Genomic DNA, 16,029 nt, shown 5'->3' on the forward strand with positions numbered 1-16,029 from the left:
TTACCCTTGTATAACCCCCTTCCCTTGACAGTGTGGGTGGAAACTGTGAATTGATAAGACATTGCTCTAGTGATTACACTACATTTTATGGCAAAGGGGAGATTTATAATCATATGAGCCCTTTAAAAGCAGAGTTTCAGCTGGGTGCAAGGGCTCATGCCTATAATCCCAGCACTTTGGGAGGCCAAGGTAGGTGGATCACGAGGTCAGGAGATCGAGACGAGCCTAGCCAAATGGTGAAACCCCGTCTCTACTAAAAATACAAAAATCAGCTGGGCGTGGTGAAGTGCGCCCATAATCCCGGCCACTCAGGAGGCTGAGGCAGGAGAATCGCTTGAATCTGGGAGGTGGAGTTTACAGTGAGCCAAGATCGTGCCTCTGCACTCCAGCCTGGGTGACACAGCAAGACTCCGTCTCAAAAATAAATAAATAAAAAATAAAAGCAGAGTTTCTCTGGCTGGCAGCAGAATAAAAAGTCAGAGAGATCCAAAACACAAGGGGCTGGGTGCAGTGGCTCATGCCTGGAATCCCAGCACTTTAGGAGACCAAAACGAAAGGATGGCTGAGGCCAGGAGTTTGAGACCAGCCTGGGCAACGTGACTAGACTCCATCTCTACAAAAAATTATAAAATTAGTGGGGCGTGGTGGCTCGCATCTGTAGTTCCGGCTACTTGGGAGGCTAAGGTAGGAGGATCACTTGAGCCCAGGAGTTTAAGGCTACAGTAAACTATGATCACACCACAGCACTCCAGTCTGGGCAACAAGATCCTATCTCTTTAAAAAAAATAATAAATAAAAGAAAGAAAAGAAATACAGGGAGGATGTGATGAGCTTTTGCTGGTTTGAAGGTGGAGGTGAGCACGTGATGAGAAACGCATGTAGCCTCCAGAAGCATAAAGTGGCCCCCAGCTGACAGCCAGAAGGAAATGGGAACCCAATCCTATAACCACAACAAACTGAATACTGACAACAACCTGAGTGTGTTTGGAAGCAAATTCCTTTTTATTTTTTATTTTTTTTGGGGGGGGGGCTTTCTCTGAAAACCAAAAAAGCCGCTAGTCAACTCTAAAAGAACTACAAACTAACACGTGGAAGCATATTCTTGCTCAGCACCTCCAAGTCAGAGCTCCACCTGGTCAACACTCTATGAGCACAGAACCTGCACAGACCTAAGAAGACTTAAGATCTACACAACTGTGAGCTACTAAATGGATGTTTTAAGCCATCTGGACTGTAGTACAGTAATTTGTTATCTAGCAATAAAAAAAAATTACAAACTATTCTCATTTTAAAACCAGAAAAGCAAACAATATAAAAAGTCATTTTCATGAATTCAAATTTAGATTTTTACTCACCTTCTGAATCTAAACACCTTTCAAACTTCAAGGATAACTGGTAAGTGTCGTAACATCGAACCCGAGGTTTATATGTTCCTACAAAAAATGAATGTGATGTAAAACCTAAAGACATACTTTCATAGTCAACATCCACAGATACATTGAGTGTACCTCTTGTTCAGAGATAGGCAGGATTAATTGTAACCAAATCAAAAGAAAGGAATGTAAAAGCAGCTCCTCTCAAACACCCCAAGGAAAAACTGAGCAAAAGCTAAACAAGCAAGTCATAGAAAACCAAACAAAATTACTAAGAAACTTTACAAGTAATCTAACAAAATACATGAAAACGACAAAACAGTTTTGTCCACCAGAATGGCAAAGATTTAAAAAACAGTTAATATCTGTGTTGGTGAAAGTGTATAATATTCCCATATACTGTTGTTGAATAGTATGCAATTGATACAACTTCTTTGAAGGATAATCCCTAAAATATATGATGTTTCTATACTTTCAATCTATATTTCAGCTTACACAAATTGAACTCACGGAAATATATCCACAAGCCTGCCAAAGATATTAAGAATGTTCACTGCAGCATTATTTATAAATGGTTAGCAACTGAAAGCAAATAAAATGTCCACTGACAGGAAAACGGTTGAATAACTGACAATAAATCCGTGCAAGGGAATATTACATAGCCCATAAAGTGGATGAGGCAGACCTGTAGTAACCACTGACATGGAAAGCTGCCAAAATGTACTATAAAGTAAAAGTACAGAGAGAGAGAGCACAGGCGAGTGCTGGAATATGATCCATATAATACAATCCCAATTTTGTACAATGCAATGGTAACTTTGGTACTTTGTCTTTTTTTTTTTTTTTGAGACAGTCTCATTCTATCGTTTAGGCTGGGGTGCAATGGCATGATCTCGGCTCACTGCAACCTCAGCCTCCCAGGTTCAAGCGATTCTTCTGCCTCAGCCCCCTGAGTAGCTGGGATTACAGGTGCAGGCCACCAAGACCAGCTAAGTTTTGTATTTTTGGTAGAGATGGGGTTTTATCATGTTGGTCAGGCTGGTCTCGAACTCCTGACCTCAGGTGATCCACCCGCATTGGCCTCCCGAAGTGCTGGGATTGCAGGTGTGAGCCATCGAGCCTGGCCTTTTTTTTTCCCTCTTTGAAATGGAGTCTTGCTCTGCTGCCCAGGCTGGAGTGCAGAGGAGCAATCTCGGCTCACTGCTACCTCTGCCGCTTGGATTCAAGTGATTCTCCTGCCTCAGCCTCCCAAGTAGCTGGGATTATAGGTGCATGCCACCACATCTGGCTAATTTTTGTATTTTTAGTAGAGACAGGGTTTTACCATGTTGGCCAGTGTGGTCTCAACCTCCTGAGTTCAGGTGATCTGCCTGCCTCAGCCTCCCTAAGTGTTAGGATTATAGGCGTGAATGACCGTGCCTGGCCTAACTTTGGCACTTTGTAAGGCAAAAGTTGGAGGAACTAACTTCACAATGATAGTCTATCTCTGTGAAGTGCAATTTCGGAGACTTTCATATTTTATGTTATGTATTTCCAATAAAGACATCTTAAAAGAATGAGGTAGTCCTTTGTTTACTGTCATAGATCAAAACCCAAGATTTCATTTAAAAAAAAAAAAAAGGTTATTTTGTGGGGTTTTCTTTGGTGAATTTTTTTTTCCTTTTTTGAAATGGGGTTTCACTCTGTCAACCAGGCTGGAGCACAGTGGTGCAATCACGGCTGACTGCAACCTCAACCTCCCTCGGCTCCAGTGATCCTTCCACCTCCACTTCCCAAGTAGCGGGGACCAAGAGGCGCCTGCCACCACGACTGGCTAATTTTTGTATTTTTTGTAAAGATGGGGTTTCACCGCATTGCCCAGGCTTGCCTCAAACTCCTGGACTCAAGTGATCCACCCACCTCAGCCTCCCAAAGTGCTGGAATTATAGGCATGAGCCACCGCACCCAGCTTAAAAAAGAGAAGTTTAAAACCAGTAAATATAAGCCCACTGTCGTATGGCAATAATTTTAATAGATTTGTATGCATGTGTGTATGTGTATATATATACACATATATATGCGTGTGTGTATATACATCTACATTCATATAGACAGATAGATATATACATACAATTTTACGCGCGCACACACACACACACAATTTGAAAGGCTACACATAAAACTTTTAATATAGCCAGGACCTGTATTCCACTGTCGTTTGTTTTTGGGGCTTTAATTTTTTTCAGAGACAGGGTCTTGCTCTGTTGCCTAGGATGGAGCACAGTGGTGCAATCATAGCTTGTTGTAACCTCAAACTGCTAGGCTCAGGCAATCCTCCTGCCTCTGCCTCGTGAGTAGCTGACACTACAGATGCACACCACCACATTCAACTAATTTTTTTATTTTATTGTAGGGACAGGATCTTGCTGTGTTGCTCAAGCTGGTCTTGAACTCCTGGCCTTAAGTAATACTCCTGCGTCAGCCTCCCAAAGTGCAGGGATTATAGGCATGAGCTACTGTACCCTGCTGTTTTTATTGCTGTGTTGTTTAAAAGGCTTACAAGTATACTTTGGCCATCGGGGGGAAAAAGTGGTAAAAAATATAAACATTAATAAAAGTAGGCCCTCTATTTTTTATCTTTCATCCCCACGTAATGGAAAAAACTAACACCACCACTAACGATAGATTTAAATCTGGCATGATCATAAACCCAATGCTTCCAAAAGGAATTAAGAGGCTGGTCACTTCCGTAACAAAATAATACTTAGCACATCCCCTGGGTTCATTCCCTTAGATAATCTATTTCCCCAACCAGAATGAAGGGTCTTCAGGGCCAATCTCATTCAACTTGTTTTTAGCCACAAGGCCTAGAACACCAAAGGGAATCTGAGAAAGAAGTAGGGATAGATACCGACATTGAAAGAAAAACCTCTACCAAACTAAATGGAGAAGCAAGTGACACTCCAACTCCATTTCCCCTACCAGTACCAGAAAAAGGCCTCGAGGAAAGTCAAACCAGAAGGACTCTGGACTTTACAATTGTGCTGCCCAATATGGCAGCCACTAGCAATGTACAGCTATCTAAATTAAAAATAATTAAAATCAAATTAAATTTCAGATTCCAGTTGGGTGCTGTGGTTCATGCCTATAATCCCAACACTTTGAGAGACAAGTGGACAATCGCTTGAGTCTAAGAGTTTGAGACCAATATGGGCAAAATACCCCATCTCTACTAAAAGAAATTTTTTTTTTGGCCTGGCGCTGTAGCTCACGCCTGTAATCCCAACACTTTGGGAAGCCGAGGTGGGCGGATCACCTGAGGTCGGGAGTTCAAAACCAGCCTGACCCACATGAAGAAACCGAATCTCTACTGAAAATACAAAACTTAGCCAGGCATGGTGGCGTATGCCTGTAATCCCAGCTACTTGGGAGGCTGAGGCAGGAGAATTGCTTGAACCAGGGAGGCGGAGGTTGTGATGAGCCAAGACTGCGCCATTGCATTCCAACCTGGGCAACAAGAGAGAATTTCAATTTTCAATTTCAATCCCTCCAAGTAGCTGGGATTACAGGTGCACGCCACCACGCCCAGCTAATTTATTTTTAACAGAGACAGGATTTCACCATGTTGGGCAGGCTGGTCTCGAACTCCTGGCCTCACGTGATCTGCCTGCTTCAGCCTCCCAAAGTGCTGGGACTACAGGTGTGAGCCACCCCACTCAGCCCACATATTATTTATGAAATATTTTTAAGATAAAATAAAACCGAGAAGTTCTGAATAAGAAGGATAGTCATTAGGCCAGGCGCAGTGGCTCACACCTATAATCCCAGCACTTTGGGAGGCCCAGTCGGGTGGATCACCTGAGGCAAGGAGTTCCAGACCAGCCTGGCCAACATGGTGAAACTCTATCTCTACTAAAAAAATACAAATATTATCTGAGTGTGTGTGGTGGTGCGCACCTGTAGTCCCAGCTATTCAGCAGACTGACGCAGGAGAATCGCTTGAACCCGGGAGGCAGTGGCTGCAGTCAGCCAAAATCATGCCACTGCACTCCAGAATGGGTGACAGAGTGAGACTCTGTTTAAAACAAAAACAAAAACAAAAAAAAAGAAGTAGAAAAGCCACCAATTTTGCATAGAAATAGAGGATGATTTCATAAAAGTGTCATTTAACAAATCTGTATCCTAGCTTTCTTAAGTACTAGATCTGTGAGCTTAGACAAGTCACTTAATATCTCTGGATCTATAAAATGAAGAAAATTAAAGTTTCTTCTAGTCTTCAATAAGGGTGTCCATATATCTTAGATTTCCTCAATTTTTTTTTTTTACCAGTTTCTGAACATAAAACTGAAGACTAAGAGATGTAGATAGTGTTAGTACTGAGATAATCATTAACACAAAGAAAAAGAGACTGGCCTGTGTGGGTATAAAAGGTGTTACCCAAAAGAAAGTGGTTGGAAAAGGAATACTGATACCAGCAAAAAATGTTTGGACAATACACAGGACTAATGCACCAAAATCACAACCACTAAAGGTTGGGTGACACTGTTCAACACTCCAACACAGTAAAAGTTCTCTATATTTCATGATTTTTTGATAATGATAAATACTGTTAATGTAAAATCTTAGGGATATTTTTAAAAATTAGTACATTATACAGAGAACCATGTTATAAGTGACCTTTCCTGAAATGCTCATTCATTGTTAGCAGGAGAGCAAATGACATGATCGCTTTGGGGAAAGACTTGGAAGTTTCCCAGATTACTGAACATACACCTACCTAGGACCCAAAATTCCACTCCTAGCTATTTACCAAAGACATGAAAGCATATACCCACAAAACAGACTTCTATGCAATTGTTCATAGTGTTTTATTAGTAATAGCCAAAAAACTGAATGAAAATAGCCCAGGTGCTCACTACATGGAGAATGAGTAAATAAACTGTGGTTTAGTCATATAATAATATTTTTTGGTCATTAAAAAAAGAAGCTATTGACACATATAACAACATGTATGAATCTCAAATACAAAATCCTACATGAAACAAGTCTCACAGAGTAAGAACATACAGTGTATGACTACATTTATATTAAGTTCTAAAACAGGCTAAACTTGTCTATACTGAAAAAAATCAGCAATGGTTGTCTCTGCACGAGTGGGAGACATTTTCTGCAGAAAAAAACGTTCTGTATCTTGATAGAGCTTTGAGTTACACAAGCATGTGCATTTGTCAAAACTAATCAAATGGTAAACTTAGGATCTGTGCATTTCACCAATATAAATTTATCTTGAAAAAAGCCATAAGTAAATATTGATAAATACTGAACTCCAGCTAATGATATACATGCTAAGGTGTTGTGGGGTGAAGTACACTGTTATCTTCAACTTACACTGATATGCATCGAAGAAACAAGATGGACTGATGTATGAACAAAGAGACAGATGCATGGGATAAATCAAATACTGCAGAGTAAACTATTTACTGCAGAATTTACGTAGTAGTTAAATGGGTGTTTACAATTTCTTCAATATTTCTGTGCGTTTTAAGTTTTTTATAATAAAATATTATGGTTTAAAACAACAACAACAAAAAAAAACCTTTCCCATCACAGCATTTCCTGGTACAAAACGCATGGAAATCATAACCAAAAAGATGCTTACCAGTTGCTAAAATGTACTGTCCGTCTTTTGACACCTTAATAGTGGTACATACAGTAGGCATTTCAAAATCCTGAATAAGTTCAATTCTCCTACGGACATCTAAAAAGAGAGAAAAAAACAACTAGTTTAGCTAACATATGCTTATTCTCTAACATAAGAAGACAAATGTGTGCCAAGCGGTCACTACAACTATAAACAGGTAAAATTCATCCCAAATGCTTCCCAGCCTTGGGAAATGGTTGACCTTCCAGCCCAACCATTAAACAGCAAAGGTTTTTTTTCCTTAGCTCATATATTGTTTTTCTAAGCTAAGTATTTCATTTTCACTTTTCAAGAGGAAAAAAAGTATCACCATTAATTGAAAAAAAAAAATTTCCACAACAGTGTATCAAACACCCAGTGTTACAGGAGGAAGAGCATAAACATTAAACCACTTTTTGAGACAGGGTCTCACTCTGTCACCCAGGCTATAGTGCAGTGGCAGGATTATGGCTCACTGCAGCCTCAACCTCCTGGGCTCAAGCGATCCTCACACCTCAGCCCCCCAAAGAGCTAGGACTATAGGCGTATGTCACTGCACCCAGGTATTTTTGTAGAGATGGGGTTTTGCCAAATTGCCCAGGCTGGTCTCCAACTTCTAGGCTCAAGCAATCCTCCCACTTCAGCCTCCCAAAGTTCTGGGACTGCAGGAGTGAGCCACTGCACCAGGCCCCTAAACCACTATTATTACTAAGTCACGGCAAAGACAAAAATCTTACAATTTTTTTTTCTCCTAAATAACAGGTTTACGCCTCCAAACTCTTTTTTTTTTGAGACAAAGTCTCACTCTGTTGCCCAAGTTGGAGTGCAGTGGCACAATCTCGGCTCACTGCAACCTCCACTTCCCAGGTTCAAGCGATTCTCCTGCCTCAGCCTCCTGAGTAGCAGGGGCTACAGGCATGTGACACCATGCCTGGCTAATTTTTGTATTTTTAGTAGAGACGGGGTTTCACTATGTTGGCCAGGCTGGTCTTGAACTCCTGACCTCATGATCCGCCCGCCTGGGCCTCCCAAAGTGCTGGGATCAGAGGCGTAAGCCACCATGCCTGGCCCGAACTCTTAAGCTTATATAAGAAACTACTACCAAGCTGACTTATGCCTCTGTTGGCACCAATTATCTGCAGACAAGAAGAAACCCCTTTGATACCTTAGGTCTTTAAAGAATAAGTTAAACAAAAATATGGGAAAATAAATTTTCTTTCATATGTGACAAGCTATAATGAAGAAAATACAATGAAAACTTGTTCACCAAAATTATTTAAGTTAGAATTTTTCTTACAATTTCTTGCTGCCATGAATTTGAAAGAATCATCTTCTACAATCATCTTTTAATGTTCAGGTTCATACATCCTACATGTAAAATTCCTTTCCTCAAAAAATGCTCATTGTCTCTGTATCTCAAACACTGATAAATGGATTTAATTCACAGGATAAGATTCTGATACACCAGAGAGCAAAGCAATAGAAGAGACAGTCCTCCTTGGACCTGCATGCTTACTGGGTATGGCGAGATTGCAAGGTCACTCTAACCTGAGCCATTTCTCTAACCTGAGCCATTTCTCAGGGATGTTTATACTGCTGAGAACCTTGACAGACAGGTAACACGTCCCTTCTAGACAAAGCACAGGTTTGCTTACTGCTTGCTAGAAAAGCAGTGGACTTCCTAAGCTGTGTTGCTCAGCCACAACACAAATCCACTGTGTGCCAAGCATCCAATCTGGACTGTGCTAAGTGTCTCCAGGAGACTCAAGAGGGGAACTAGCACAAATATGCTGATGCTCATGCTATTTACTGTACTGTGAGTAATAAAAACTGCATCTCTAACCCAGGAATCTTGCTTCTTACCGTTGTTATCCATGAAACAGTAACAGGCTAACTCATTAGTTAATAAGGTAAAATCAAATCCCATACCCACCAGGAACATACCAACCACAGTAAAAAGTTTCTTAAGAAGGAGAAAGGTAAGCCGGGCGCGGTGGCTCAAGCCTGTAATCCCAGCACTTTGGGAGGCCGAGACGGGCGGATCACGAGGTCAGGAGATCGAGACCATCCTGGCTAACATGGTGAAACCCTGTCTCTACTAAAAAATACAAAAAAACGAGCCGGGCGAGGTGGCGGGCGCCTGTAGTCCCAGCTACTCCGGAGGCTGAGGCCGGAGAATGGCGTAAACCCGGGGGGCGGAGCTTGCAGTGAGCTGAGATCCGGTCACTGCACTCCAGCCTGGGCTACAGAGCAAGACTCCGTCTCAAAAAAAAAAAAAAAAAAAAAAGAAGAAGGAGAAAGGCAGCCAGACGTGGTGGCTCATGCCTATAATCCCAGCACTTTGGGAGGCCAAGGCGGGCGGATCACCTGAGGTGGGGAGTTCGAGACCAGCCTGACCAACATGGAGAAACCCTATCTCTACTAAAAATACAAAAAAAATTAGCTGGGCATGGTGGCTTGTAATCCCAGCTACTCAGGAGGCTGAGGCAGGAGAATTGCTTGAATCCAGGAGGTGGAGGTTGCAGTGAGCCGAGGTCGTGCCATTGCACTCCAGCCCGGGCAACAAGACTGAAACTCCATCTCAAAAAAAAAAAAAGAAGAAGAAGGAGGAGAAGGGCTGGGTGCAGAGGCTCATGCCTGTAATCCCAAAACTTTGGGAGGCCAAGGTGGGAGGACTGCTCAAGCCCAGGAGTTAGAAACCAGTCTGGGCAACACAGCGAGACCCCATGTCAAAGGAAAAAAAAAAGGAAAGAGACAATAGCATTCATTTTCCACTATATGTTACTGCATTCTTATAAATCCTCACTTGTATATGATAACAGCAAATGAGTAAAAGCATTAGAACATGGATCACTAATGCAGCTGAAGTGGGAAAAACCAATACTCACCTACATCTTTCTTCTGTAGTGCTCTCTTCTTCCTATCAGAAAGCCACTTAAAGAAAATTGAAGAGACTTTATTTTAAAACAAATTTTGCTGAATTGTTTTTCAGCTTGCAAAATCAATACATGCTTATATTTAAAAATTCAAACTTTATAGGAATATATAACATAGGAAACAAAAAAATTCTCTAATCCTAACCCTACTCTTAACATACTAAATATCTCCTGGATTTTTTTCTTGTGTATACTTACATACATTAGATAATTTCTTTTATTTTTACTTTTTTAGAGACAGGGTCTCATGCTTGCCCAGTCTAGAGTACAGTGATGCAGTGTGACTGCAGCTCACCGAAGCCTCAGGCTCCTGGGCTCAAACAATCCTCTCACCTTTGCCTTCCACAATGCTAGGTCTACTGACATGGGCCACCAGGCCCGGCCAGCTAAGAAATTTTTTGAACTACAACCTTTTACACAAGAGAAAAACTAACCCATCTAACCTAATCCAATCTAAACTAACCCAATCCAATCTAAAGGAAAACAGAAAGCCTCAAATATAACTAAATAAAACTAAAACAACTTAATTTATTTAAGTGAGAATTTAAAAAGTAAAACATTTATAGGAGAATGTTTCTTATAGAAATATATTTTTTTACAAAGAATAAAACCAGATAAGTAACTGACCAAATAGCTGATACTTGGCCAGGCATAGTGGCTCATGCCTATAATTCCAGCATTTTGGGAGGCCGATAGAGACCAGCCCGGCCAACATGGTGAAACCCTGTGTCTACTAAAATACAAAAAATTAGCCAGACGTGGTGGTGGGCACCTGTAATTCCAGCTACTTGGGAGGCTGAGGTAGGGGAATCACTTGAACATGGGAGGCGGAGGTTGCAGGGAGCTGAGATCTTGCCACTACACTCCAGCCTGGTGACTCCGTCTCAAAAAAAACAGGCTTAACCACTGGAAAACTAATGAAAATAAATTTAACAGCATTAAAAATACAACAAAAGCTGATTAACTCCAGAATGGGAGATTTTTAAGTCAAATTGTATGAATAAAAATCACAGCCCCAAGTCAAACGTGTGATGGGGCTAGAAATGAAAATTAACTTTATTCATCAATACATTAAACAAATATTTCTTTAGTACTACTAAATGCCAGTAATTAGGTACAGCAGTAGTAAATAAAACACGAAAAAAAAAAAAAAAAACCCTCTTGGCCGGGTGCAGTGATTCATTCTATAATCCCAGCACTGAGGCAAGGGGATCACTTGAGCCCAGGAGCTCGAGACCAGCCTGGCACTAAAGTGGGATCACTGTCTACCGAAAAAAAAAAAAAGAAACTGGGCATGTTGGTGTGCACCTGTAGTCCCAGCTACTCAGTAGGCTGAGGGGCAAGGATCGCTGAGCCCAAGGGAAGTCAAGGCTGAGGTGAGCCATGATTATGCCACTGCACTCCAGCCTGGGCAACGAGTAAACCTCTGTCTCAAAAATAAATAAATAAATAAATAAATAAATTTATAAATCTAAAAACCCCTCCTGTCATGAAGCTTTCTTTCAAGTGAGGGAACACCAACAAATAAGGAAGTAAAACAACTATAATGTCTGATGGTTATGTATGCCATGGAAAAAAATAGAGCAAGAAAAGGAGACGAAGTGTTGGTGGAGAATTGTAATTTTAAATAAGGTTGAGGTTCTCTTGAGCAACGACCTGAAAGGCATGAGGAGGCAAGCCTGGTGAACATCTGGGAGAAAAGCAGGCAGGCAGGGGGAATCCCCAGCACCAAGGTCCTAACGCAAGAGTATGCCTGGTCTCGAGCAGTGAGGAGACTTGTGAGGCCAGTGGAAGGTGGAGAACAGCGACCGTTGAGCTCAGAGAAGAGGGTAGGAAGGCACAACATCAAGTAGGACCTTATAGGCCACTCAAAGGACTCTGCTTTTCACCCCCAAGAGACCAGGAGCCACTGGAGGGTTTTGAATAGAGGATCACTCTGCCAGCTTACTGATAACAGACTGTGGAATAAAGGGGTAGAGGGCGGAAACTGAGAAACCTTTTGGAAGTCAACTGCAATAACTGCAATTGCATAATCCAGGGTGACCGTGTCTTGAGCAGTGGCGGTAATGGAGATGACTGGATTCTGGATCTATACTGAAGACAGAACCAACAGCATTTTCTAATGGATTGTATGAGAGCAAAGGAACAACAAGAAAAAACCTCCAGTGCTTTTGGCATCAACGGCTTGAGGGATGGAGTTGCCACTGACTGAGAGAGCAAAGACCACCAGGTTGGAGGAGGGGCAAATGTGGGGGGAAAGCTGGTGTTCTACTTTGGACAAGTTAAGTTTGAGATACCTATCAGACATGCAAGTAGGGATGCCAAGAAACAGCTGGACACACAAGTCCAGTTCAGCGTAGAGGTAAGGGCTAGAAACGTCAATGTGATAGTTAAGGATACGCAGATGTGCTTAAAGCCAGGATCGGATCACCTGGGGAGTAAATGTAGCGGCTTCTCTACATTAACAAAAAGGTGAAGCCCAGAAGGAGAGAAGCAATATTTGCACAGATCAGACAACAACTAGAGTTCCACGTGTAGTTTAGGTACCACACCTCAAAGAAATAACCAGAAAATGGCCAGGGGCGGTGGCTCAAGCCTGTAATCCCAGCACTTTGGGAGGCTGAGATGGGAAGATCACGAGGTCAGGAGATCAAGACCATCCTGGCTAACACGGTGAAACCCCGTCTCTACTAAAAATACAAAAAATCAGCTGGGCATGGTGGTGGGCACCTGTAGTCCCAGCTACTCGGGAGGCTGAGGCAGGAGAATGGCGTGAACCCAGGAGGCGGAGTTTGCAGTGAGCAGAGATGGCGCCACTGCACTCCAGTGCAAGAGCAAGACTCCGTCTCAAAAAAACCAACAAACCAGAAAACATTAACCAGGACAAGCAGGGCATTAACCAGGACAAGCAGGGGTTTCCAAATCCACTCAGCTCAAGCTACTCTCCCTACCATTCCACTGGAACTCCTCACCAAGGTCAACGGTGCTGCATCATGCCAAAGTCGATGGTCTCTTTTCTGCCTTCATCTTACTGAAGCTCTCATTAGCAGTTGACACAGGTGACCACTCCTCCTCCTTGAAACACTTGATTCTACAAAAGCACACATTTCCGAGTCTCCCCTTCCATCAGTGCTTACTACTCCTTCTTCTTTGCTGGGTTCCCCTCCTCTTCTTAGATGACAAATGTTAAGACTGCCTCAGGTCCTCAGCCCAGTTCTCTTCTGTTCATTCTCTCACAATTTGCTCTCACCTAGTCCCAAACAATGACAGTGACTTAACCTGCAATCTCCATACTAGTATCCATGCAACTGCTAACTACTCAACATTTCCATTTGGTATGTATTAGAACTTCAAATGTTCACTATTGAAAATAAAAATCTTGGGCCGGGCGCAGTGACTCATGCCTGTAATCCCAGCACTTTGGGAGGCTGAGGCAGGTGGATCACGAGGTCAGATGGAGACCATCCCGGCCAACGTAGTGAAACCCCGTCTCTACTAAAAATACAAAAATTAGCTGGGCCTGGTGGTGTGTGCCTGTAGTCCCAGCTACTGGGGAGGCTGAGGCAGGAGAACTGCTTGAACCCGGGAGGTTGCAGTGAACCAAGATCAGGCTATTGCATGCGATCTCAAAAAAAAAAAAAAAATCTTGATTCTTTTTGCTCACTACGTTCCCCCTCTCCACCCTTTAACATGTTCCTTCTTGATTCTTCTCCATGTCAGTTAGCAGCACCACCATGCACCCACTTGTTCAGACTCAAAACTGAAGAGTTCTCCGATTCCTTCCTTTTTGTCACCTCAACTTTCCTCTACCAAGAATCCAATCCATTAGCAAGTTCCATCAGCCCTATCTACAAAATATGTCCTGAGTCTCACTGTGTCTTAGCATCTCCTTTCTTCCCAGGCAAGCCCAAGCCACCAAAGTTGCTCACCTGGACTACCTAATTCATCCCCACTCGAACCCTCCCCAGCTAGTCATTTGTCACACAGCAGCCCACGTGGAAACACAACAGTGACTTCCAGCAGCACTAAGAATAAAACTTGAACTTCCTACCTTTCCTACCAGGCCTACCTTTCCAGCCTCATCCACTCTGCTGTCACCCCTCACTCAGCATACTCCAATCACCTCTGTGCCTCTTCCGGTCCTCCTACGTATCCAGTATATTCCCATGTGGGGACCTTTGCACTGAAAACTCTTCCCCCATCTTCACATGACTGACCCCTCTTCATCATTCAAGCTTCTGCTCATACATCACCTCTTGCAGAGAGGCCTTCCCCGAAGGTTTTATCCAAAACACTTTCAATACTTTATCCAAAACGGCTCTCTTCTAATCATTCATCACGAAAAGTACTTTTTGACTACCTGAAATTGCCTTATTTGCTCACTTGTTTATTTTCCTTTTCCCCAACAGGGAACCTTATCTGAAATGTCCACCATATATCCCAATACTTAAAACAGAGTTGCTTGCACATAGTAACTTCTTAACACGTGTGGTGAATGAATGAACAAAATGAGAAAGCTCATGAGGTGTGAAGAACAGTTGGAAGACAGGGCAATATTTAAATCAGAATTTTAGAAAGAAAGGAAAAACCTAAGCACTGGCTCCAAATTTTTGTAGAAGCAGACACATGGAAGGAGGGCTATATTTATTCTGTTTTCCAAGGGCAGGACTCAGACCAACAGTGGCATGCTATAAGGTGACACATTTGAAAAACCACTTTCTAACAAGTACAGAGTCTCAAAATGAAAATGAGCTTCCACAAAAGGTAGTGCTTGGACAGAGGCTTGATCACCATGTAGAAGAAACAAAAGAAAAGTTTCATAGCCTAGGTGTGCCATGCTGGACAAGTCACGATTCCCTTTCCTGGATCTCAGCTGCATATTAAACACATTATTAAATCTCAGCTGCATTATTAAACACGAGAAGATTGGAAGCAAAAATTACCGATTTGTCCAAGCCCTTTCCAACTTTAAGACTAGGAATCAGGTTAAGTTCAGCAAGTCTCGAAAATACTGTCCTCTACACCATAAATTCTGCAGATGCGAGTCTGTATCTCCCTTGTGCACCGTTGCATCCCTAAGACCTGGCAAATGAAAGGGACTCCACAAACAGCTGATGGCCATATGGGGGGAGATCTGTCAGCCAATCTGTCCACGTTTTCCTTCTCAGTGTGTGGCAAGGACTGTGAACATCCAAGGAAGCCCAAATAGATGCGTTCTCTGGAACAGAAAACTTTACAAAAGTTCCAGCAAAGTTCACTGACCCTGATTATCCCTTGGTCCAGCTTCTGGCGCGGTGACGGCAGTGTCCTCGTTTCCCAATGCCGACACCTCCCCAGGAAATTGTCAGCCGCCTCTGGGCCTCCCCGAGTCGGGGGGTGACCAGGGTCCAGCTAAAACAGAAGCTAGGGCCCAGTAGAGGGGCGGCTGTCCCACGAGGAGGACGACACCAAAGAACTCGTGAGGGGGCCGGAAAGTGACTCACCTCAGGAAGGGACTTGCCGCAGCTGAGACTGTAAATCTTCACCTCATTGAGGCTGGAAACCTGCATGGCGGCGCACAACACTGTTCAAGTCCCGGGTCCTTTCCTACCAGCGTGCTCGAGCACCGGAATCCCCGGCCCTCAGAGCCCCTGCTCCGCCGGCGTGCGGCCGCTGGCGCCGGCTGATGACGCACTTCCGGGCGCCGGAACGCGTGCGCACGTTCCCAGAAGAGGGAAGGGGTGAACGCGGGAAGAGCGGCGGCCAGGAGGGTAACTAGTGAGGTTCTGGCAACCCGGCTCAGCTGTCGGCGACGCTCCTACGGGCAAGACTGGACACTGCTCTCCCTGCTGTTAGCATCCCGAGCGGCAGGAGGAGGCTTTCGAGTCTCTGCCCAGGCCGAAGTTTCATCCTTCCGGGCGGGGGCGAGGCGGTTCAGCGAGCGAACCCAGCGAGCGCAGGCAACCAGGGTGCGAATTCCGAGTGGAAGTGTATTCTTTTCTCTCCTCCAATGTTTCTGAGATGTTACGTTAGAAGTACTGTAGGCCGGGTGCGGTGGCTCACGCCTGTAATCCTAACACTT

At 43.4% G+C, this 16,029-nt stretch overlaps 1 protein-coding gene across 1 annotated transcript in view; it reads right to left on the reverse strand.

The window, feature by feature from the left end:
• Positions 1-15,644, reverse strand: part of NOL10 (nucleolar protein 10) — a 112,247-nt gene extending 96,603 nt beyond the window's left edge. Inside the window, exons 1-4 of the mRNA XM_026454701.2 lie at positions 15,452-15,644; positions 9,921-9,966; positions 7,012-7,110; positions 1,356-1,433 (exon numbers count right to left, since the gene is read on the reverse strand). Coding sequence (XP_026310486.1) covers positions 1,356-1,433; positions 7,012-7,110; positions 9,921-9,966; positions 15,452-15,517 — 289 coding nt within the window. The 5' untranslated portion in view covers positions 15,518-15,644. The remainder of the gene's footprint in view (positions 1-1,355; positions 1,434-7,011; positions 7,111-9,920; positions 9,967-15,451) is intronic.
• Positions 15,645-16,029: the final 385 nt, after the last annotated feature.

Source organism: Piliocolobus tephrosceles, chromosome 15 (genome assembly GCF_002776525.5).
Source record: "Piliocolobus tephrosceles isolate RC106 chromosome 15, ASM277652v3, whole genome shotgun sequence".
Classification (NCBI taxonomy): domain Eukaryota; kingdom Metazoa; phylum Chordata; class Mammalia; order Primates; family Cercopithecidae; genus Piliocolobus; species Piliocolobus tephrosceles.